Genomic DNA, 19,836 nt, shown 5'->3' with positions numbered 1-19,836 from the left:
AATTAATTTTGGAAATGGAAATAACTTTCTGACTAGATTGAATTGCATAAATAAGTGCAAAAAATAAGATATATACCATTTGGGAAACTTCAAGCATAGAAATATGCAATTCTCTAAATGAGTAATTTGTAAAGATTTTATAGTCCTTCTTATGTGATATTTTGTAATTTCTTTCATTTTAAATAATAAACATTGTAATTTTGTCAACACCAAAGTAACACCTGTCACTGCTAACCTTTTATAGTTCAGTCACTCTCTGTTATGACTTTAAAGAAGTCAATAAAGCAAGTTCAAATAAAAAGCAAATGATTTCAAACAAGCACCTATCAAAATATTAGTTTATGTTACAATAGCACATTGTGCCACCTGATTTAATAACTACTGCCAGTTGAGCAAGAATCTTTGATGATATAAAAGCTATTGTAATGGAATTGCCATGTTAGTTTCAATTCTTACACCATGCTGTTGAAGATTTCGTGGGTGCTTATTCTCTTGGTACTCTGTCTGCACCCCGGTTATTCGAGTAAGTGGTTTCTACCACAAAATATATGGTAATATAATAATTAATGGATGTTTAGTCAAACGCAGATGCCTTCAGCCACTAGAACAGGGCTCCGGGAAGGCTCTTCTGCGCAATTGGTTCTACAACTCCACGTCCCAGAGCTGTCAGAGATTCATCTTCTTCGGTGGTGCTGGGAATGGCAACAATTTTGAGACCAAAAGGCGCTGCCGAAAGGTTTGCCTTGCCAATTAATTTTAAAACCAGCAAAGATGGAGCTTAAATAGAACAAAGATTGCAATCTAGGTAACATAATGTTGTAGCAAAAATACAAAAATAATAAATGAGACTTAAATAAGTTAAGGTATGCCTGGCTAATTGCATTTTCTGTGAAATCGCTGAGAAAATCAAGTAGATGCTGCGCCCAGTTTGTATTTCGCTGGCATGCGCAAGAAATATTTTTTATGAGTTTTGCTTATTTTTCAAGAAAAACAAAAAAACTATATAAAAACTTGTCAGCGCCACCCACTTTCTAGGCAGCGCCGAGCTGTCCGCGTGTGTGGGTGTCTATATGCCCAGGAGGTGTTAGGCGGGTGCGCTGACAGCCGCTGGAGCCGCAGCAGCAACTGCAAAAGCAACAGTAACGAGAAAAGCAACAGCAACTTCAATACCAAAGGCAACGTTTTGCTAAATCAAAATTGACACTATGCAAAAAGCCAACCCACAGAGCGGCAATTGCTGCAGAATACAGTAGCCACACACAGATACTCGTTCGCACACTCACGTACACTCGAAGAAATATATCACATTTAATTAGAAAAAATGTTTTTAATTTGGTTAAAGTTTAGGAAAGGAGAAAATAATTCGTTTGATTATGTTAGATCTATCTTTATCTTATTTCCAAGCTGTGCTTTAAGCTTAAAAGATTTGGGAATGCTGCTAGCCTTCTAGCTTCTAGCTAAGTAGTTTTCCAAGTGCATACACGCTTTGGGGCCAGACTTGCGGACTTGGGGCCAGGCCAGCCGCTCAGCATGCCGAGGCTTGGAGGCCAAAAGGTGCTCACTCCGCATGGTTGCTGTTGTTGCCCTCGGTGTGGCGCCAAGCTGTTACTGCTGTTGTTGTTGCCTTTCGGCGTTAGATTTCAACCATGTGCAGACAACGGTCGCCACACACAAACGTAGAAAATAGCAGTTATTAGTTTGACACAGCGCACAGTGTGGCCAATGGGATCTACGAGCGCAGAGATTGCCTCGGAAAAGTTAATCGCTGAGGTGGAGAAAATCATTGATTTGTTCATTGAGTCTTGAGTTGCGAAAGTACTTACAAATTTGACACACAATTGAGTTTCAGGTAGACAAATTAAAAGTTTGTAGACTTTTTTTGGTAATAAAGTTATTTAAGATTTATTTATTTATTTTTGATAAATGTCTTACTTAGTACCACAAGTCTGTAACGACTTAGATTCATGGAACTAATTAATAAATATATATTAATTATTTTGGAAAGAAGTATATTGTTTCTAATTTAAATAAAATGGTATTTCATAAATCCGCAAATCTTTAATGAATGAAGAATAGGCAGCCTTAAAAGACAGGAGTAAATAATATTAATAGTAAATAGATTTCCAAAACACTATTTAATTATATTAATTTACCCTTCTATGAATTTAATTAAAACTCCACAACTCTTACCGAAAATTGAGATCACATTTAATACTATTATTAAACATGGCCGGTAGTTATATTTTACAACTTTCCCACTGCAACCCCCACTGTGCCGAGGCTGTCTCGCCTTGTTCGAGTGCACTGTGGGCAACCAGCATGGCGACATTTGCTCATTAAGCATATTAAATAATTAGTACTTGTTGTTGTCATATTTTATGTGCTCGTTTGTGTGCTCGTTGAGCGCACTTGAAGAGGCTTGGCTCCGGCTCTTGGACGGGGAAATATGAACAAGCACGTAAAGATGGAGATAGGAACATCGACTCGGATCGCGATAGATGCGGACATGGACCAGTTTCCAACAGATGATGACCGGACGCCGAGTGTTTTGGCCTTAGCTGTGGATTCTCAATTTTTATTTGCTTCATAAAATTGTGAAATATATATGCGCTTTAATTGAATGGCAATTGATTGGGCAACTTGACAGATACGAAGGTAATCCGGGATATAAAATTAATTGTGAGAACATGAATGCTATCGTTGATTGCCGATAAGACGGTGAATATTTGTGCAAACATAATTAGTTGAAGCGTCTTAACTAGTCATTTAATAATATCTAAATTTATTGGTAAGCCAATACAACTTAAAGGCTCTTATAGACATTTAAATTAATTTATTTAGACACTAAATGGAAATACTTATAATAGAAAACTTTCTCCTTTTTACATTTTACTTAAAGACTTTGTTAAAATCCTAATCTAACCCTAATGTGTTGGCCAACAAGAACTCTACCAGCTCCGTGTAGGTTGTTTACAAGGCTTAATGCTTTACTAATGATATTCCAGCCCTCTAGCCGTAGACAAAGAATGAAAAAACAAACAGAATGTATTACATTTGCATGTAAATTTATGCAAATTCCATGCTGTGTTGCCCAATGAACCATTTGACACTTTTGTCCACACACCGAGCGTGCTTTATTAATTATTTATTGTCCAACTATTGTGAATTATGGCAACGCACAGCCATGGCCTAGGAGAAAATCAAATACCTCTCTCGAGTGGAGTGGAGTGGAGTGATCTCTGGCTCGGAGCATTTTCCTTTCTTTACCCCTGATTTTTTCTTCATTTTTTTTTCGTTGGGAAGTTCGAACCAGTTGAGCGACATTCCATATGAGGCGCGACAGGCGACAGGCGGCGGCTCCACTTCACATCGGATTCGGATTCGGCTTTGGTTTTGGTTTTGGTTATGGTATTGGTCTGGTTATGGGGATTTGGTCTCGGTTTCGGTTTCGGAGATGCTAAGATTAATCAGCTGCCATAAGCCAAATGACAAGACATATTTCTGTCGGCTGTGCTCCGAGTGTGCTAGGCCCCAGTGTTATTATTGCTGCCTATTTGTGTTTATTTATGGCGCGGCCAGAAATGATACAACACAAAAATCGAAATTAATTTCAAATTTGATTACAATAAAAATAAAGCCAAAGCCAAACAGAGATCGCTAGGCTAGGTGAGCTGCTTTTTTGACTTACTCGTCCCGAAGATCCGAAGTGTGCCGCGCCAGTCCCCGTTTTCCGTAGGTGTGCCCCGTGCCCGGATCCGGCCAAGACCCCACCCAGAAATGCCGGGGAAGACTTGGCCACGAAAAATGTGATATGAATTTATGGTTTTCTATTTAGATAGCTGGCCGAGTAAATTATGCAGAGCCCCCGAGAATCTGTAAAGAGAATGGTTATGGCTTCTGCGGGAACAAGAGATCTTTTGTTGTTCCCCCCGCCCAGCCGAATTGGGTTACTTTCGGCTTAATTTAAGGTCTTAAGGTTAGCCCAATAACAGCGGGCCAAATTGCGGATGGCCACAAGCCAGCCCACGCCTTCTGCCGCTTCCTCGATGGCTCCAACTCCTCCGCCAGTCCCCACCTGCAGCAAACTGGTTCCCGACGATGAATGGAGCAGCCAGCCAGCCAGGGCTCAATGGAAATGACAGCATACGTGTGGCCAAATAAAAGATATATACACACATAAAGCAGCCCCCAAAAAACTAACCAATGATTTCGGATTCAAAGATCCGAGCGTGGGCGATCCCCTTATTAATTGTAAAAATATATATGTGCGCAGAGCGATTTGTTTGGCAACAGTCCCAAGCTCATTTCACCCACAAATTGCCAGAGAGCTTTGAATGCTGAATGGATCCGAAAGGTCAACTGCAGTAAACTTTTGGAGGAGTGGTCAAAGTAAAAACACACTTTATGACTCCCAGTTATGACTCTCCAGTGCCAGTGCTTTTTCTCTAATAATTGCGAGTGGTATGCAGACCCACTAAATGCTGCCCACACGCGTCCACCACACATTCCATGGTTCCCATGGCCATCGCAGATATAAATTCCATTTTCCAGGCTGCGACACAAGCTCAGGCCATCGATAAATGTCTGTGTCTATCTGTCAGACTTCGATTTGGGTTTACGACCTTATAGAATTCTGTTTTGATACATTTAAAAGTTCAAGTTTGGTATAGATTTTTGGGGAAATTCTGAGTCATCAAAGATTTTGAAGGTGTGCCAGTCAAAAGATCTATTTAGCTAAGTTAAATGATTAACATTAAACTTAAGCTCTCAGATATATAATATATCAAATACTCACCAATACATTCCAATCTCTTCTCTTTTTCCAGACTTCATCGCCATTTTAGAGGCCACTTGCCGACAGCTTAGTCCTTAAGAGGATCCAATCATGTCGCACAAAACCGGCAGCCGTCGCACCAGCGACCTGGAGTGTCCATTAGCCTCCTTGGGCCGCAACAGCAATGCGGTGCGCGATCACTATCATCACCCGCATCCGTTAAGTTCCAGTCCGCTGGACCCACAGGCCTACAAAATGATGTCTCGGAAGTCACCCAATCCTGGTATGGATTCCACGTCGCCCAATGAGCAGGCCACCGCCTCATCTACAGCGGCAGCAGTGCTTCACATGGTGCAGCAAAAGGCTGCCACCTTTGAGCTAAGAAGTCGCCACTCCCGTCCGGAACAGGCCAGCTATGGAGCCCACTCCACTGCCTCTGTGGGACGGCACGTCAAGAAGTCACCCGAGCTGCCCGCCCCTGCCACGAGAAACGTGGCGCCTGTGCCACAGCCGCGCAACTTCCTCACCCTAGAGCATGTCCTGCAATTCGGAGCCCAGCGACCCAGTTGGATGCACGGCAACAGTGCCGATACGGAGGATTCCAGTGACAACAATGCAGGTGGAGGCACGGGGAGTGGCAGTGGAGGAGCAGGAGGAGCCGGTAGAAGACGCGTCCAAGGCGGACGCTGTAGTGTACCCACTGTGCTGGGCAGCAACGGCAGCGCCAGCAGTGGCGCCCAGTATCTTCTGGACAAGAAGATGGAGTCCCTGTATCTGGGCAATGCCCTGCGAGCCCTGCCTTTGGGCGCCGAGGCGAGTCAGTACCAAAACGAGCGCTACTACCTGGAGGACTACAGCAGCGGCAGCGGGAACGAGCGACTGCCAGGTGAGGAATTCGAATTTTTATTTATTTATATAATTTATTAATTTAAATACCTTGTTGCCCCTCCAGAACGCCTGCACCACCCGCGCACCTCCAGTCCCAGCGAGACGAGCGGCTCAGACCGCTACCTCCTGAACCGGAGCACTAACTCGCCCGCCAACGCCTTCCAGCTGGACCACCACCACACCAAAGGTCAGAGCCTGTCAGACGGCCTGTGCAACCTAGGGCGCTTCTCGCCGAGCCTGGACCAGGGCTATGCCACATTGGTGTCGCCCTCACCCACAGGTCACCATTCGAGTGGCGCGGGCAATGTGACCGGCTCCACCACTGCCAGTGGAGCGGGAATCATGGCCAGCAGCACGCCGGCCACAACGCCGCGGAGAGGAGTCTCTAGCAGCGGAGGGGGACCTGGTACAGCCATCGGGCCGCCGCCCTGGAACCGCAAGGGTCCCTTCCGCTGCGGCCCGCTCTTCGATCGCTTGCCTGATGAGGCCGTTGTCAAGATCTTCTCTTGGCTGGACAGCTGCGAGCTGTGTAACGTGGCGCGGGTCTGCCGGAGATTCGAGCACCTCGCCTGGCGGCCCGTGCTGTGGAAGGTGATATCGCTGCGGGGCGAGCACCTCAACGGCGACAAGACACTGAAGATGATTTTCCGGCAGCTGTGCGGCCAGAGCTGCAACGGCGCCTGTCCGGAGGTGGAGCGTGTCATGCTTGGCGACGGCTGCCGCATCACGGACAAGGGACTCCAGCTGCTCACGCGTCGCTGCCCGGAACTGACTCACCTGCAGCTGCAGACCTGTGTGGACGTTTCGAACCAGGCACTGGTCGAGGCCCTGACCAAGTGCAGCAACCTGCAGCATCTGGATGTCACAGGTGAGAGGGGAATAATATTGAGATGAGACTGTGGGTTACTAATACAAACCATTTATTATTTTCAGGCTGCAGTCAGGTAAGCAGCATCAGTCCCAATCCTCACGTAGAGCCACCGCGACGCCTGCTGCTGCAGTATTTGGACCTCACCGACTGCATGGCCATCGACGACATGGGCCTGAAGATCGTGGTGAAGAACTGTCCACAGCTGGTGTATCTGTACCTGCGGCGCTGCATACAAATCACAGGTAAGTTTTCCGGAGATCTGCATCTAAATCGTACTAACTTTTATCCTCCACAGATGCGGGTCTAAAGTTCGTGCCCAGCTTCTGCGTCTCACTGAAGGAGTTGAGCGTGTCCGACTGCCTGAACATCACCGACTTTGGCCTATATGAGTTGGCCAAGCTGGGAGCGGCGCTTCGCTACCTCTCTGTGGCCAAGTGCGAACGGGTCTCGGACGCCGGGCTAAAGGTCATCGCCAGGCGGTGCTACAAGCTCAGGTATTTGAACGCCCGAGGATGCGAGGCCGTCAGCGATGACTCCATTACGGTCCTCGCCCGCTCCTGTCCCCGGCTGAGGGCGTTGGATATTGGCAAGTGCGATGTCAGCGACGCTGGACTAAGGGCCTTGGCCGAGAGCTGTCCCAACCTGAAGAAATTGAGCCTGCGTAGCTGCGACATGATCACGGACCGGGGGGTTCAGTGTATCGCCTACTACTGCCGCGGACTACAGCAGCTAAACATCCAGGACTGCCCGGTGTCCATCGAGGGCTACCGGGCGGTCAAGAAGTATTGCAAGCGCTGCATAATCGAGCACACCAATCCGGGCTTCTGTTAGGATGTCCGGAAAGAAGCCACCACAAAGCACAGAGGCAGGCCATAAAAGCAGATATCGTTGGGAACGAGCAGCTGCACAAAATCCGAGATTAGCAGGAGTTCGGGGTGTCCGCTAGAGGGAGATCCAATACAAGTGCCACGCAAAGGAGCCAAGCCCCGGAACTTCAGTTCAATGATCATCCTGCAGAGGAGAGGGACCTGGGATGTTCACTGAGTTTAGTTGTTATTGTAAATTGTAAATATCAAACGGAAGCTGGACAGGATTAGCGTAGCATAGAACATGTTCATTTAGACTATGATTAAGTAGACTAATTCTTGGCATAATAAATTATTGTCCCCCACCAGAGAAGCAGAGGATCAGTGTTTGCGCTTGGAATTCATCTGCAGAAATTTAAAGGTGTCGGGCGTCAGTTGCGGCACATGGTCCAGAATGTATGGAGGCCGGATGTCCAACTCTTCCCGTGTAATGTATTTCCGGTTCTTTCGAGTTATGCCGATGGTGGCCTTTATATCCCTTGGATAAGCTTTCTTTAAATCCAAGAAACTGCGCCGGACCACATAGGGAGTGATCTTAACACTGGTGCCGCCTTTCAGATGTTCTATGGTGGACTTCAGGATGCGTATGTCAGCCATGGTTTCCATTGTCTCCTTATCGATCCGTTGTAGTTCTCGCAAATCGGCATTAATCCTGGCCAGCAGTTTGTCCACCTTAGGTTGGGTCTTGATATCACAGGGCTTCTGTTGAGAAGGCACAGTTCTGTTGGAGGCCTCCAAGTCCATCTTTGCCTTCGCAACAGAAGCATCTGTACACGGCTTGGCCATTAATTTTTCGGAAACTTCCATAAGTCGCACCCTGTCCTCAAATCTGTCCTTTGGAAACTGTCGCAGGATCTGCTGCAGCAGCTTCTTGTTCTTAGGCGAAAGGCGATCACGCTGCCTCCGAACCCGCTCCACTTCCCGACGCATGGTGGCCATTATCTGCATCCACACTTCGGTGTTGTGACTCTCATACTCAATATTCTTCTGCAGGCAATGCCTCTTTTCCCTAAGTCGCTGCAGTTGCCGCTGCAGGATCTCCACCTGCTGCTGGTCATGGTAGTGCGCTTGAGCCAATCGCTCGTAGGCTTTCTCCCATTTCGGGCCCAATGCCATGCCATCTGTTTATCTTACGAATTTTGAAATTTTGAAAAATTATAAGTAGCAGAAAGTTGCCGCCAACTATCGATAGACGATATATTTCATAAGATAGCTAGAATTTGTAATAAAATATTTTTAAAAACTTTTCGGTCTTCATTAGTTACTTTTACATAAAATATTATTGTTTTTAGGATCTTATTATTTATAAAAGATTTATCTGCGTTGCCACCAAAATATATTTAGGGATTATTTATATATTTATTTTTCATGGAAACATAAACATTGATGTGGGTATTCAAATATTTAAATGTCAATATTTATTAAACCCTTTAAAATAAATTAAATTTAAAAGTTTTGTCGTCACACAGTAAAAGTTAAATTTAGCTTGAAAAAAGCTTGAAAATATCGATATTTGGGGGCAACTTCCATCTCCAAGATACGGCGCTGCCAACTTGTTCTTCTTTTCACCGAAACAAACTTTGGAAATTTACCTGGCGGACGTAACAATTTCGTTGCAGCGGCTGGTAATTAAATAATAATATTAATCAATGCATTTATTCTTCTAACAGCGCTCTATTTCTGTTTTCAGCAAAGGTAAAGCCAACTTGGAAGCGGCAGCACCGGTGGTAAATCAGCTATTGCGTAATTTCAGCAACACGTTTTCGAGGCACCCGAAATTCAGCCGGATCCCAGCTTGCCACAAGTTTAAGGTCCAAGGCCGAGCAGCAAACGGAACAAAAACACACCCGCCATGGCCAAGTATATTGCACAAATCATCGTGCTGGGCGCCCAGGCGGTGGGACGGGCCTTCACCAAAGCGCTGAGACAGGAGATTGCCGCCTCACAGGAGGCCGCTCGGCGAGCGGGTGGCGGCAAGCAGGGCGAGAAGAGCGCCGAGTCCAACCTGCGTACAGGTAAGGAGTTCGTTTTTCCAAGCAAAGCTGCAATGCTAAGGCAACTTTTTTGTAGGCATGACGCTGGAGGAAGCCAAGCAGATACTGAACGTGGAGGACACCAAGAACGTGGAAGGCGTCGTCAAGAACTATGAGCATCTGTTTAACGTTAACGAGCGGTCCAAGGGCGGCTCCTTCTACCTCCAGTCAAAAGTCTTCCGGGCCAAGGAACGGATAGATCACGAGATAAAGGCCCAGCAGACGCCGAAATCGAAGGCCACGGAGGCTGCAGCGGAAGCGCCAGAGGAGGAGGTGACGCAGAGCAGGGCGCGGCAGCGTCGCTGAAACTACAAATTGCCTCGCATCGAACTAATTAGCTGATAATTGATATAAAACTATGTTAAGTACAAAAACTGAGAGTCTGTTGGTGTAAATAGAGTTTTACGAACATGATGTTGAGCGTGTTTCCATTTGCTAGGGACCTGAACCGTGATAGCTTTAAAACTTAGCTCGCTAACCGACTTAGGATGTAGTAATCCCCTTAAGGGTCTATAGTTTCGGCTTGTATCTTTTTAATATTGGAAAAATTCATTCCAAACAACCGCTTAAAGTTCCGATAGGCGCCATCAGTCATCGATTCATTCAAGAACAAAGTCAGATTCTTGCTATCGAAAGCTGCCCATCTCTGGTCGACTATTTGTTTTTCGATAGTCGATTATAGAATCGATTTTATTTCCAGATATACAAACAATAACAAAGATTCTTGCTGCGTACTATTTGTTTTTATACGTGTCAAATGCTTTGTCTAATTGCGAGTTAACAACGCTAAAAAACGGCACATGCGCACACCCAGCGACGGACATTCCAGTGCACAAAGGAAAACCCACCACCAGCCAAGACAGCGGAAACAGGCGGAGTGGGAAAGCTGCGCTTTTCCAGGGAGAAAGCGAAGCTAGAGAGAGGACGCCCGAAGCCCAACGCCATAGCAGCAGGCAGCTCGCTATTTGAGCCAACGACATTCCGCTGCTCCGTCAGTTTTCAGAGGACCTTCGAAGTGGGCAGCCGAGAATCCAACGTCTCCTTGAACGCAAAGAAAATCCACAGTTTTGGCAGGGAAAAAAGCTCAAGTGGTAATTGGCTGCGACGCAGAGATTGCTTTTGTTGTCATTGTTGTCGATGTGCAAAAAGAAAAGAAAAACTCGAGCGTGTCCATGTGGAAAATCGATCGAATCGTAGCGTAGTACATAGTATCGTGTAATTGTGCCCCGTTTTTCAGGCCGTTCAAAATTTATGCCCGTTTTATTGATTTTCCCCACCGCCGCCACGCACAACGCTGTGCAACGTCATTTTGCAACTAAACCTGAGCTCGGCTCTTCTCTTCCCTTCCATTGATCCATCCATCCATCCAACCGACCGTCTTGCTGCAGCGTGAAAAGCGAGTCTCAAAAAGTTAAATGCGAGAATTTACATAACGCCGAGCGTTGAAAGTGAAACTTCTGTGGTGCGAAACACTGAACGAAAATCAGCAAACCCATTACAAAATACATTCTGCCCAGTGTGTAATAAAGTTGGCGCAAGGAGCGGGAGAGCATCTGCCAGGCAATAGAGAGCGAGAGACCGAGCGACGAGAGAGCCGAACGTGCGCACGTTTTCTGGTTGGGAGCCACCTCTCACACACTCAAGCCAACACACAACCAGCGAGCAGGCTAATCCTTGGCAGCGGGAGCAGCACCAGCACCAGTAACCAGTAGCGAACATGTTTTCGGGCCTAACAAATCAATTTACGTCGCTGGTGGGCGCCGTGAAGGGCGGCGCTGGCGACGAGGACGTGCCCGCGCCCACAGGAGAGGCGGCCGCAGCCGCACCAGCAGCCGCCTCCACATCTTCGGAGGCGGTGGCCGCCGCTGTTGATCCGGAGGCAGCAGCAGCCGCCGGCGGCGAGGGACTCGAGGGCGAGGAAGCTGGCAAAAGGTGAGTAGCGTGTGTTTGACTCCACGTTCTTGTATCCGTAGAATCATCCGTCGTGTAGTCTCTTCTAGTCTTCCGTGACTCCGAATCCTGACTTTGCCCCGACTCTTGACATGGCGTGCCAATGTGACCTTGCAATTTGTACCTTTTAACATTTGGCCCAACACTGCACTGGGCAGAGGCGCTGGTCCTGCCCTCCGTGCCACATTTATCATAGCTGGCAGTCAGCAGCGGCTCCTCCTGCATATTTCATTGCATTCCGCACCCTCTCACGTGACCGAACATAATTGCTTAAACTGAAAAACCAAAAGCCCGATAATTTCGTTTCGTCTCCTATATATCATATATCCCGTATATTTACGGCTTCGTTTTCGCACGGACCAAGTTGATTTATTCCCTGACTGGCCTCAACTTTTATGGCAAGCAATTTCTATTTCCCCTTCTCGTTTTAAATGCACAGAAAATTGGTTAAATTGCTTTTGAATTGCAATGGTTCGTGGAATTGTTAATTGAGTTGCGAGGAGAGTTCAAAGGCGAGTTTCAATTTCATTATTTCGGGAATTCAGACTAATATGTAGCTGTTCCTAATCATAATCTAAGTCCTGCTCTCTGAACGGATATTATAAAATTTACCGATTTGATGGCTTTAAATCCTTACAGGTACTTACTAGGAAACTTATGTTCTTGGATTCTATAAAGTACAAAGTTTAATTTTCGTCTTTTCTGACATCAAGATTGGTTTACTTAATGAAAAAACCCCTTGACATATCCTTCAACTGTCTCCGCAAACCGCAGTTTTGCTATGTGTTCATAGTTTCTTCCGCCTCAAGTTGACTGATTGTGTTTCCACATTTTTACTCCTCTCCACTCTTCGTATCATTTGACCTTCTCAGCCCCTGTTGTTTTTGCTGGGACACTTCATCAATCTCCGGCAAACAATCCGCACCCAAAAATTCAGTTTAGCTTCTTTCGTTCCGTGTCAACAAAAGAGGCACCTCAATTCCTGCCACGACGGAGACAAAAATAAAAGTAAAATCCAATTTGGTAGCTTTTTTCGGCAAGTTAAGCTTGGTGTGATGGCCTGCTAATGCCACAAGTTGCGCTGGCTAATCCTTTCGACAAGCCCAAGTCAACTAATGCCCTTGCCGTTTTTCACTTAATTTCGCGCATTAATATTTAATTGTGTGAGTGTGTTTGTGTGTCTGTGCTATGCCAGGATGTCAATCCTGGGGAGCACGTTTTCCAGCCAGCTGCCAACAGCTGCTGCCCGTTGTCTTTGGCGGAGTCCGTGATGTGTCACGCCTAGCACGCCCCATCCTCCAGCTGCTCCTCGCTTGCTTTCACTATCAATTGACATTGACAAGTTGGGCCAGCTTTCGTTGTGGTTGTGTTTTTTTTTTTTTTGTATTTCTATAAAAATAATTTGCACGTGGCTCCTGCATAACCACAAAATGTTGAGTCATTCTGGGGCCGACCCTCCTCCCTTCCTCCCTGGGCTTTGTACATTCAGTTTTTTGACCAGAGAAAAACTGTCACCAATGTCAGCGGCGAGGAGGCGAGAGGAGGACACGGACTCGGACTCGGACTCAGACTCGTACTCGTCCTCGCACTCGGTTTCAGTCTCGGTCTCGGTTTGGGTTTCGTTTTCGGTTGGGAGGCATGGAGCAGGATGTGCTGCTTCTTTTCGGTGGTTGCTTTCCAGTTTCCAGTTGACTTTTGCTCGTTTTGCGGATCGATACGAGAGAGCCAGGAGCAGCGCTCTCGAGTGCTCTCTGCGAAATGTGCACATGTGATGTGGCCAAAACGAGTAAAAACGACGCCATGCCCCCCGCTGTCTCCTCTCGCTCACCACTGTCTACCGTACCCCACACCCACTCCCAATCCCCGTCAGCCTTTTGTCAGCCTATTTAATAATTGTGCATTCAGAAAACGTGTGTCGCTCCGCCACGCGGGCTTGTTGCCTGTGTCTGTCCTATGTCCTGAGTCCTGTCATTTCCCCTGGTTTCCCGGCAATCAACGCTAAATCTCTATAATTTTCTATGAATTAATTTATTCAATTTTCGCTGCTGTGCATACACGAGTTTAGCTCGTTATGGCCAGAAATTGCTTTAGCCGCAAAATCGATTGCGTTGCCCCGAAAAGTGGGCTATGCCATGGAGTAACTTCATCATTTAATCGTGTAAATCCTTCACCTGTACATGCGCTTCTTGGCTCCCTTTTCTGTGTTTTGCCTTTCCCTCTTGTTTTTGTTGCAAGCAGGCGCCAGGGCCAAAGTTGTTGGCTCTTTCAAGGACATTTACACTATTTGCACTTGCTCTCTGCGACTCGGGTGTGTGTGTGCGAGTGTGCTCGTGTATGTGTCTGTGTGCATGCCCTTGCCTTTGTTGCTAAAATTATGCCAAAAAAAAAAAAAAAAGAAAATACAAAAGAGTAAGAACTATTTCATCTTGCGCCCAAATTGCTTGGCAAACAAACAGACAGGACCAGCGAGCAGGCGACAAGCGCTCCTGAAGAAAAGTGTACAATGCATTTTTAACGCCGCTTGACACAATTTGCTCTCAACACACGCAACTTTTGATTGCAGGACCAAAAGTTGCCCCTTCTACATATTTCTATATGTATGTACATATATGCTCCTTTTCGGGTCATCATCATTAGCAAAACAAAGGCTCTGGCAAACACAAAAGTTAAGAAACAAATATTTGCACATGTCGCTCGCCTCGGATTTGGCCTGATTGAAATATGCTTTCTGTATGCAAATAGAAATCCCTCTTTCGTCGCAATTCTGCTGAAATTATATAAATATTATATTTGGGTGAAATGCCATCGCCAAGGGAATCAAAGGCCAAACTGGGGTTCCTTTTTTTCTGTTTTTTTTTTTCTGTTTTTTTGGTTTGGTTTGTTTGTAGGACGCCCACCTGGAGACGGCGGCAAACATAATAAAATCAAAGCAACGGCGGCCTCAATATAAATAAATAAATCGGAGTCAGCCAAAGGCGGCAAATCCACAAGAAATTTATCGACGCGACATTTGGCCTCCTAAACACACACATACTAACATTTCCCAAGGATATACAAATATAAATAAAGAAGAGAAAATAAAAAGGGAAAGTCCAATTGAAACGCTGCCAAGAGCTGAATGCAAAAACCTCGCTGGGCTACTTAAATTTAAAGGCGATATTAAAATTTCATGTCAAGGCAGGACACGGCCGGACATATCGCCATCGCCATCGCCATTGCCAGGATATAGCCCTACAGCGTGGGTGCTAACGATGCCTCGTTCGACCGCTCGCCATTTGACATTTGCCATTTACCATTTGCCAGCTAAATTAACGGTCTCCTCCGGTCCGCCCAAAAGCAACAATTTCTGTGGTCAGCCCAGCGCGGTGATTGCTGTGCCACTCCGCACACTCGGTGTGTGCAATTTAACTCCGGGCTGCTCGGGTCCGGCTCCTTAATTGCCGCCTGCGCCGTGGGTGGGCACCAGTCGACCAGTCGACCCCCAGTCGAAACTATTTGTTTTGTGTATATTATTTCAGCTGTCGCATTTAATTTAATTTACACTGTCCTTTTTTAGACACCGTTTTCGTGGTATTTTATCTGTGTTTAAATCAAGACTTTATGTGTGTGTGTGCCACAAATTAATATTTATAGCTCTGGGCATTTGTTTCGTGCCGCATATAAATACTAATTTTTATGCAAATTAAGTGTTTATCACGAATTTTTCAGTACTTAATTGTTAGCCATTGAAATGGCAAGTGGTTTAATTTGGTGTTTGCTTGACTCACGCTAGATTAGTTTGTGGAATTTAGTGGGGGTTTCTAATTTTAAAAATGATTTATGGGTGATGTGATGAAATTAATCTTAGAATTCATGAAAATATTTGGATTTCCGAAGCAGAAATGTAAGCTTTTTCACACTGCCTTAAACCTTACAGATTTTTGCATACTCTCTCACCTTTATTAAATTAAAAGACTAAAATTGTATACGTGTCATTCTAAGAAACATCCTTGAAATGTAAATTTGGCTTTAGAGCTGAAAACACATTTGATTTCAATCAATTACAAATCTATTTAGGCATATAAAAGCATTGATAGTTCCAGTTTTAACTTAAATATTCCCTTTTCTGCTGGCAGGAAAGCATTTACCTTTCCTACAGATTAAATTTTCTTGGCCTTTTTCCCATAATTTTACCAAGTAATTGGCTAAAAACAAGATTTCCGATACCATCACTGCCAGATCGTATCCATTGCTAATCAAAGGGCCCATCAAAGTGCCCAATCAACTTAACACCGATTTTATTGATGCACTTTTCGGCCCCGTGTCGACCCACCCCACTTCTGCCGTGCCAATTGGCGGTCAATTAGGCCAGGACGCAGGGTGTGGTGCCATGAGTTTTGGCAAGCGCACTTTTTTTTATGGCCCCAACACGCTGCCAAAGCGAAACGGAGAATATATATAAAATTTAATGCCACGCTCGTAAAGTGACCCCAAGGCTGGCCTAGGTGCGAACGATGCAGATGCTCGACCCATCGACCGATTTAAAGTCTAATGAAAACAGGACACGGGCCTGGACCATATGGTAATGGCGGAAACCGGGGGCGGGAAACATATGTTAGCAGTTTGCCTTGCGCTCCAATAAAGATAAATTGAATGTCCGCCGGACGGCAAAGTGCACGGCCGGAAGTCAACTAAAGCGAGTCAGAGCAGGAAGCCCAGTCACTGGCGAAAGTTTCTGTTTGAGCCCTTCACGATAATGTTGCGATGCTGGGCCCGGGTTCCAGGGTTCTCTCATGCCTGCTGCAGACGTAGACGATGATAAAGTTGCGTTAAGAGCGAAGACAAGCGTTGGCAAAACATAAATATTAACGGAGCGCGGAAGTGACAGGCCAGGCGGGTAATGGCAACAAACGATGCAACAGACGTGGAACCAAAAAGGGGGGACACGGTGGCACAGCGGGAACGGAACTGGGCGCAGCACGCACACACATAAAAGCAAGCGTATCCTCCCGGCTCCTGGCAGCTCTCAGGAATTGCCTCAAAGTAGCAAATTACGGCGTATCGTAAAAACGGCAGCCCGGCAGACGACTACGTACGTACGTGTTTTGTTTCTATTTCTCCGTTTGCTAGCGCCGCATGAGATATGTTCTGCCAGAAAAGTTTCGTGGGTGTCACTGGAGCTGGGAGCTGGAAACTGTTAGCCAAAGTCTCTCAGTTTATGAATTCATGTGAACCAACGGAAGTCTAAAACTCAAATAACAGGCATCCGTTTTGGGGATGGAACTCTTTAAGCAAATGAGTACCTTAAAGTCTTAAATCTTGCTTTAGACTTGCCAGAAGATTTCTTTAAGAGACGTTTAAAGCCCAAACATCTTTGAAGACCATGCATTCTTTCTTATTCTGTTCAAATGTTTTTTACCCTTAACTAGTCTTTTATCCATTTTAAGGTTTCTGTTTAATCGGATAAATCTTTAACATTAACACATTAAAAGTGCGATTGTGCCAGGACTATGTATCCCTAAAAGCGCACCTCGCTTATCTCCGGTATTTTGTAGCTCATTTAGTACACATCCTGCAGTGCTTATCCAACTATGCAAATGGTCGTATTTATCACACATCATTCCCCAGAATCCCTACCCCCCTTTGGGGGCTGCCGGCGCCTGTCAGTCACAGTCATAGAGCCAATGGTTCCAGCAAATAAACCGCCTCTTGAGTAATATTTAAAATTTACATAAAACTGGCACGCTCTATAAAATGCCAGCAAAACGAACGAAAAATGTAATAACACAAAAAAAGGCGAAAGTAGAAAACATCAACGTTTGATAAGCAGCCACCGGCAAGGGGAGGAAACATTGGTCCAGAGGAGGGTTCTATTTGCATTGCGTTAATGGCAGCTCAGTTGCCAGTTTTAAAAGCCAGTCCCAATTGCTCATGTGTTTGGGCTGGAGCTCCCCCTCTCTCCATTCCAGCAGGAGGGGTGTGTGTGTGTGTGCGATGATTTGGTCGAGTGTAAAACACATAGCCCTGAGCTTTCAGGGCGGCCATTTTGTTTTGCGCCGTGGTTCATAAATTTCTGCTCGGCTCTGCAGTTGAAATTTATGGCTGGGCTTTTTCGGGGGCTCTGGCCTAATCACAATGACGGTGCGTATACGTAATGCGGAGTGTAGGCGGCCGGAAGACAAGCCATCTGGCTTGTGGCAGGAAAGTCTGCTGTCGGCTGGCAACAGGACAACTCTCGTTGTCTCCGGTCATCAGTTGAGCCTCCGCCTATTATTGGTAAGCCTGTGTACCACTGCCGCTGCTGTGGCTTTTGTTACCCGCTTTGCTAATGCAATTCTGTGGCTGGAAGAGGGAGTGAAAAACAAGCGTAATTCAATTTCAGGCCGGGCTGCAGCCGGCAGGCTCCTACATCCTTCTGGCTGCTTGGCAGCATCCTTTGGCAGCCACGTAGCCAGCCACCGATTCAATTTTCGGCTTCCGCTGCGAGGCGACGCGCTAACGTGCCCAATTAATACTGTCAACAACAGCAGGCTCTAACGGTCCGTCAGTTTAGGCGAACGGCTGGTGGCCATGGTTGGTTTTTGGTGCCTCGTTTTTCTCGCTTTTCTGCGCCGCACAATTTGCAAATTAAATGGCACACCAACGGCAGAAACACCAGGCCAGAACGGTGACATTTCAACTCTTTCGGGACTGCTGCTGCTCCCCTCTAATCCAATTTTGGCCATTTTCTGGGGACCTTTTTGTGGGGGAGAGAAAAATATAACTTTTAATGAGCATAGTTTGTGATTTGGCGGCGATTGTAATCAAGTTTCCTCGGCACGCCGTATCCTTGCAACTTTCCCTCTCGCGACTTTTCAATAAACAAAATTACTCAACTTTACTGCTAATGACATTATCCAATGTTGTTTGCCTTCGCAGCTTCCGAAAATGTCCCCGATAAGGCAATCCTTTAAGTGAGAATTCACACATTCCCGGGGCTGTACGTGACGGGCGAGAACCTTTTACTTACGCCACGAACCTGTACGATTTTCGTGCCCAGCGACCTTCTTAAAAGGTTTTCCCCGACTTTATCTAGAAATGGCTGTCAAAGTTGTGGCCCAAAGCGAAATTAAAGACATGCCGCCTTCCGCCGTTCCGAGCTTTTACACAAAACTGTATACAGAAAATGAACTAAAACTTTTAAGAGCTTGTTTTCAGGAATTAAAAGTGTTAGTTGAATGCTTAACAGTGTTTATTTTCCTGTTCTTTTATCTCAGACGCAGCACTTCTATTGAATAAACTCCTGTTGATTGCCAAAGTTTCCTTGGAACATTATCGATTCGGTCTTGTGTACTAGGTATTTTTCCACTTGTTGGTTCGAAAAACGAGTTCGCATACCAGAGTCAAAGCATTTCTTAATTAAATGGAGACCTCGGTTCGGTGTGGGTGTCCTTTGCATTAGATCAGGGCCAACACGCCCATTCGTCCATATTGCATCTTTCATTAAATCGGCGCTGTGTTAGTGCCGTTCATTCATTTATAACTATTCATTCCAGCGATTCAATTTCTGGGTGTGAGTGTGTGCTGTGAGTGTGTTTCTGTGTATTGTGCAACTTGTCCGTTAATTGAAAATAGCAAACGGCTTAGTCCTGGCGTATGACTCGCCGGGCTCTTCAAACAGTTTGCTTTGTAATTGAGTAATGAAATATGCCAAGTCACACAGAGCCGGGCCAACAGCGCCAATACCTACCCAGTTTGGCCTGCATACCAATTAAGCTAATGCCCGAGAGTGAGACTGAGAATGAGAGACAGATTGCTGCGGAAAGTGTGCTAAAGGTCAACGCGTTGCTGCATGATGGCGCAGTCCTTGGATGCTCTCCATCGTCGGGGTGCGCCAATTCGGATTACGCGGCGTATGGTTTACATTCGTCACCGTCGCAATCGCCTTGCCAAGTCGGTTATTTTCTATAGAAAACTATTTCCCTCTAATTTGGACTGATTTTTATAGAGAAATTACTATTACCTTTGATTTCTATAAAAAGGTTCTTTGAAAATGTGTCGAATTAAGAGGGGCTTTGCAGATTTATGCCATATTTCTGCCATGATTGTCACTTATTTAGGAGTCTTTATTACTATGGTTAATATCTTGCCACAAACAAAAAAATGAAATTGAAATGTTGAAATTAATGAAATGTTGCCTACTTATTTGGGACTAGCTTACAATACCATTTCATCTGTTTTCTTTCTGATTCATACAAAGAACTCTCCTTTAAGAAACTGAATCATTCTGTAATTAAACTTTTGACCTTGTTTTATATAGTTTATAGATGCTTCATAACGTAGGTACCCTAAGTAACGATCTCGATCAACAATAACAAAGATTATTTATACTTTTTTGAAAGCTATAAACTCCTTAAATTACTTAAAAGCTTTGATAGTTGTATATTTAATATTCTTGTTTGCACACATTTCCCCAGTGCACTTTTTGTACAGTGA

At 45.5% G+C, this 19,836-nt stretch overlaps 5 protein-coding genes across 19 annotated transcripts in view; 4 read left to right on the top strand and 1 right to left on the bottom strand.

Moving 5' to 3' along the window:
• Window positions 1–253: 253 nt before the first annotated feature.
• LOC108080873 (kappaPI-actitoxin-Avd3c) lies at window positions 254–828 on the top strand. Its single transcript, XM_017175776.3, has 2 exons — window positions 254–523; window positions 579–828. The coding sequence occupies exons 1-2, from the start codon at window positions 460–462 to the stop codon at window positions 752–754; spliced, it is 240 nt and encodes a 79-aa protein (XP_017031265.1). The 5' UTR covers window positions 254–459; the 3' UTR covers window positions 755–828.
• A 3,378-nt stretch (window positions 829–4,206) lies between these two features.
• LOC121502901 (uncharacterized) lies at window positions 4,207–8,594 on the bottom strand. Its single transcript, XM_070286276.1, has 5 exons — window positions 6,814–8,594; window positions 6,580–6,758; window positions 5,711–6,517; window positions 4,796–5,653; window positions 4,207–4,734 (listed from the first exon to the last, which is right to left on the bottom strand). The coding sequence occupies exon 1, from the start codon at window positions 8,513–8,515 to the stop codon at window positions 7,721–7,723; it is 795 nt and encodes a 264-aa protein (XP_070142377.1). The 5' UTR covers window positions 8,516–8,594; the 3' UTR covers window positions 4,207–4,734; window positions 4,796–5,653; window positions 5,711–6,517; window positions 6,580–6,758; window positions 6,814–7,720.
• Window positions 4,886–7,364, top strand: Fbxl7 (F-box and leucine-rich repeat protein 7). The gene is made up of 4 exons (XM_017176234.3): window positions 4,886–5,660; window positions 5,727–6,530; window positions 6,596–6,775; window positions 6,829–7,364. The coding sequence occupies exons 1-4, from the start codon at window positions 4,886–4,888 to the stop codon at window positions 7,362–7,364; spliced, it is 2,295 nt and encodes a 764-aa protein (XP_017031723.1).
• Window positions 8,595–8,818: 224 nt separating the features above from the next.
• blp (mitochondrial import inner membrane translocase subunit Tim16) lies at window positions 8,819–9,846 on the top strand. Of its 2 annotated transcripts, none has more exons than XM_070286277.1 (3): window positions 8,819–9,000; window positions 9,070–9,414; window positions 9,470–9,846. In XM_070286277.1, exons 2-3 carry the CDS (start codon window positions 9,252–9,254, stop codon window positions 9,736–9,738), a joined length of 432 nt encoding a protein of 143 aa, XP_070142378.1. In that variant the 5' UTR covers window positions 8,819–9,000; window positions 9,070–9,251; the 3' UTR covers window positions 9,739–9,846. The 2 variants fall into 2 exon arrangements, with proteins under 2 accessions (XP_070142378.1, XP_017031338.1); XM_017175849.3 differs by having other exon boundaries at window positions 8,819–9,024; window positions 9,090–9,414.
• A 275-nt stretch (window positions 9,847–10,121) lies between these two features.
• Sap47 (Synapse-associated protein 47kD) overlaps window positions 10,122–19,836 on the top strand; it is a 29,657-nt gene continuing 19,942 nt past the window's right edge. For 11 of the 14 annotated variants that reach the window (XR_005990880.2, XR_001770941.3, XR_005990879.2 and 8 more), the window contains exons 1-2: window positions 10,123–10,523; window positions 10,821–11,364. Coding sequence is in view for 10 of the 14 variants with exons in the window: in XM_070286918.1 (XP_070143019.1) it covers window positions 11,150–11,364 (215 nt within the window). In the remaining 4 variants the exon portion in view is untranslated. Of the gene's footprint in view, window positions 10,524–10,820; window positions 11,365–19,836 lie in introns of all 14 variants that reach the window. The other 3 variants (XR_001770942.3, XM_017176032.3, XM_017176029.3) reach the window with 2 other exon arrangements.

Source organism: Drosophila kikkawai, chromosome 3R, assembly GCF_030179895.1.
Source record: "Drosophila kikkawai strain 14028-0561.14 chromosome 3R, DkikHiC1v2, whole genome shotgun sequence".
NCBI classification, from domain to species: Eukaryota; Metazoa; Arthropoda; class Insecta; order Diptera; family Drosophilidae; genus Drosophila; species Drosophila kikkawai.
Note: the sequence above shows the minus strand (reverse complement) of the source record. Positions and strands in the feature narration are given on the sequence as shown.

Coding starts and splice junctions, on each gene's coding strand:
- blp (XM_070286277.1), top strand. CDS start 9,252: ATGGCCAAGTATATTGCACAAATCATCGTGCTGGGCGCCCAGGCGGTG. Junction 9,415..9,469: donor CGAGTCCAACCTGCGTACAG/GTAAGGAGTTCG, acceptor ACTTTTTTGTAG/GCATGACGCTGGAGGAAGCC.
- LOC121502901 (XM_070286276.1), bottom strand. CDS start 8,515: ATGGCATTGGGCCCGAAATGGGAGAAAGCCTACGAGCGATTGGCTCAA.
- Fbxl7 (XM_017176234.3), top strand. CDS start 4,886: ATGTCGCACAAAACCGGCAGCCGTCGCACCAGCGACCTGGAGTGTCCA. Junction 5,661..5,726: donor CGGGAACGAGCGACTGCCAG/GTGAGGAATTCG, acceptor TTGCCCCTCCAG/AACGCCTGCACCACCCGCGC. Junction 6,531..6,595: donor GCAGCATCTGGATGTCACAG/GTGAGAGGGGAA, acceptor TATTATTTTCAG/GCTGCAGTCAGGTAAGCAGC.
- LOC108080873 (XM_017175776.3), top strand. CDS start 460: ATGCTGTTGAAGATTTCGTGGGTGCTTATTCTCTTGGTACTCTGTCTG. Junction 524..578: donor TCTGCACCCCGGTTATTCGA/GTAAGTGGTTTC, acceptor ATGGATGTTTAG/TCAAACGCAGATGCCTTCAG.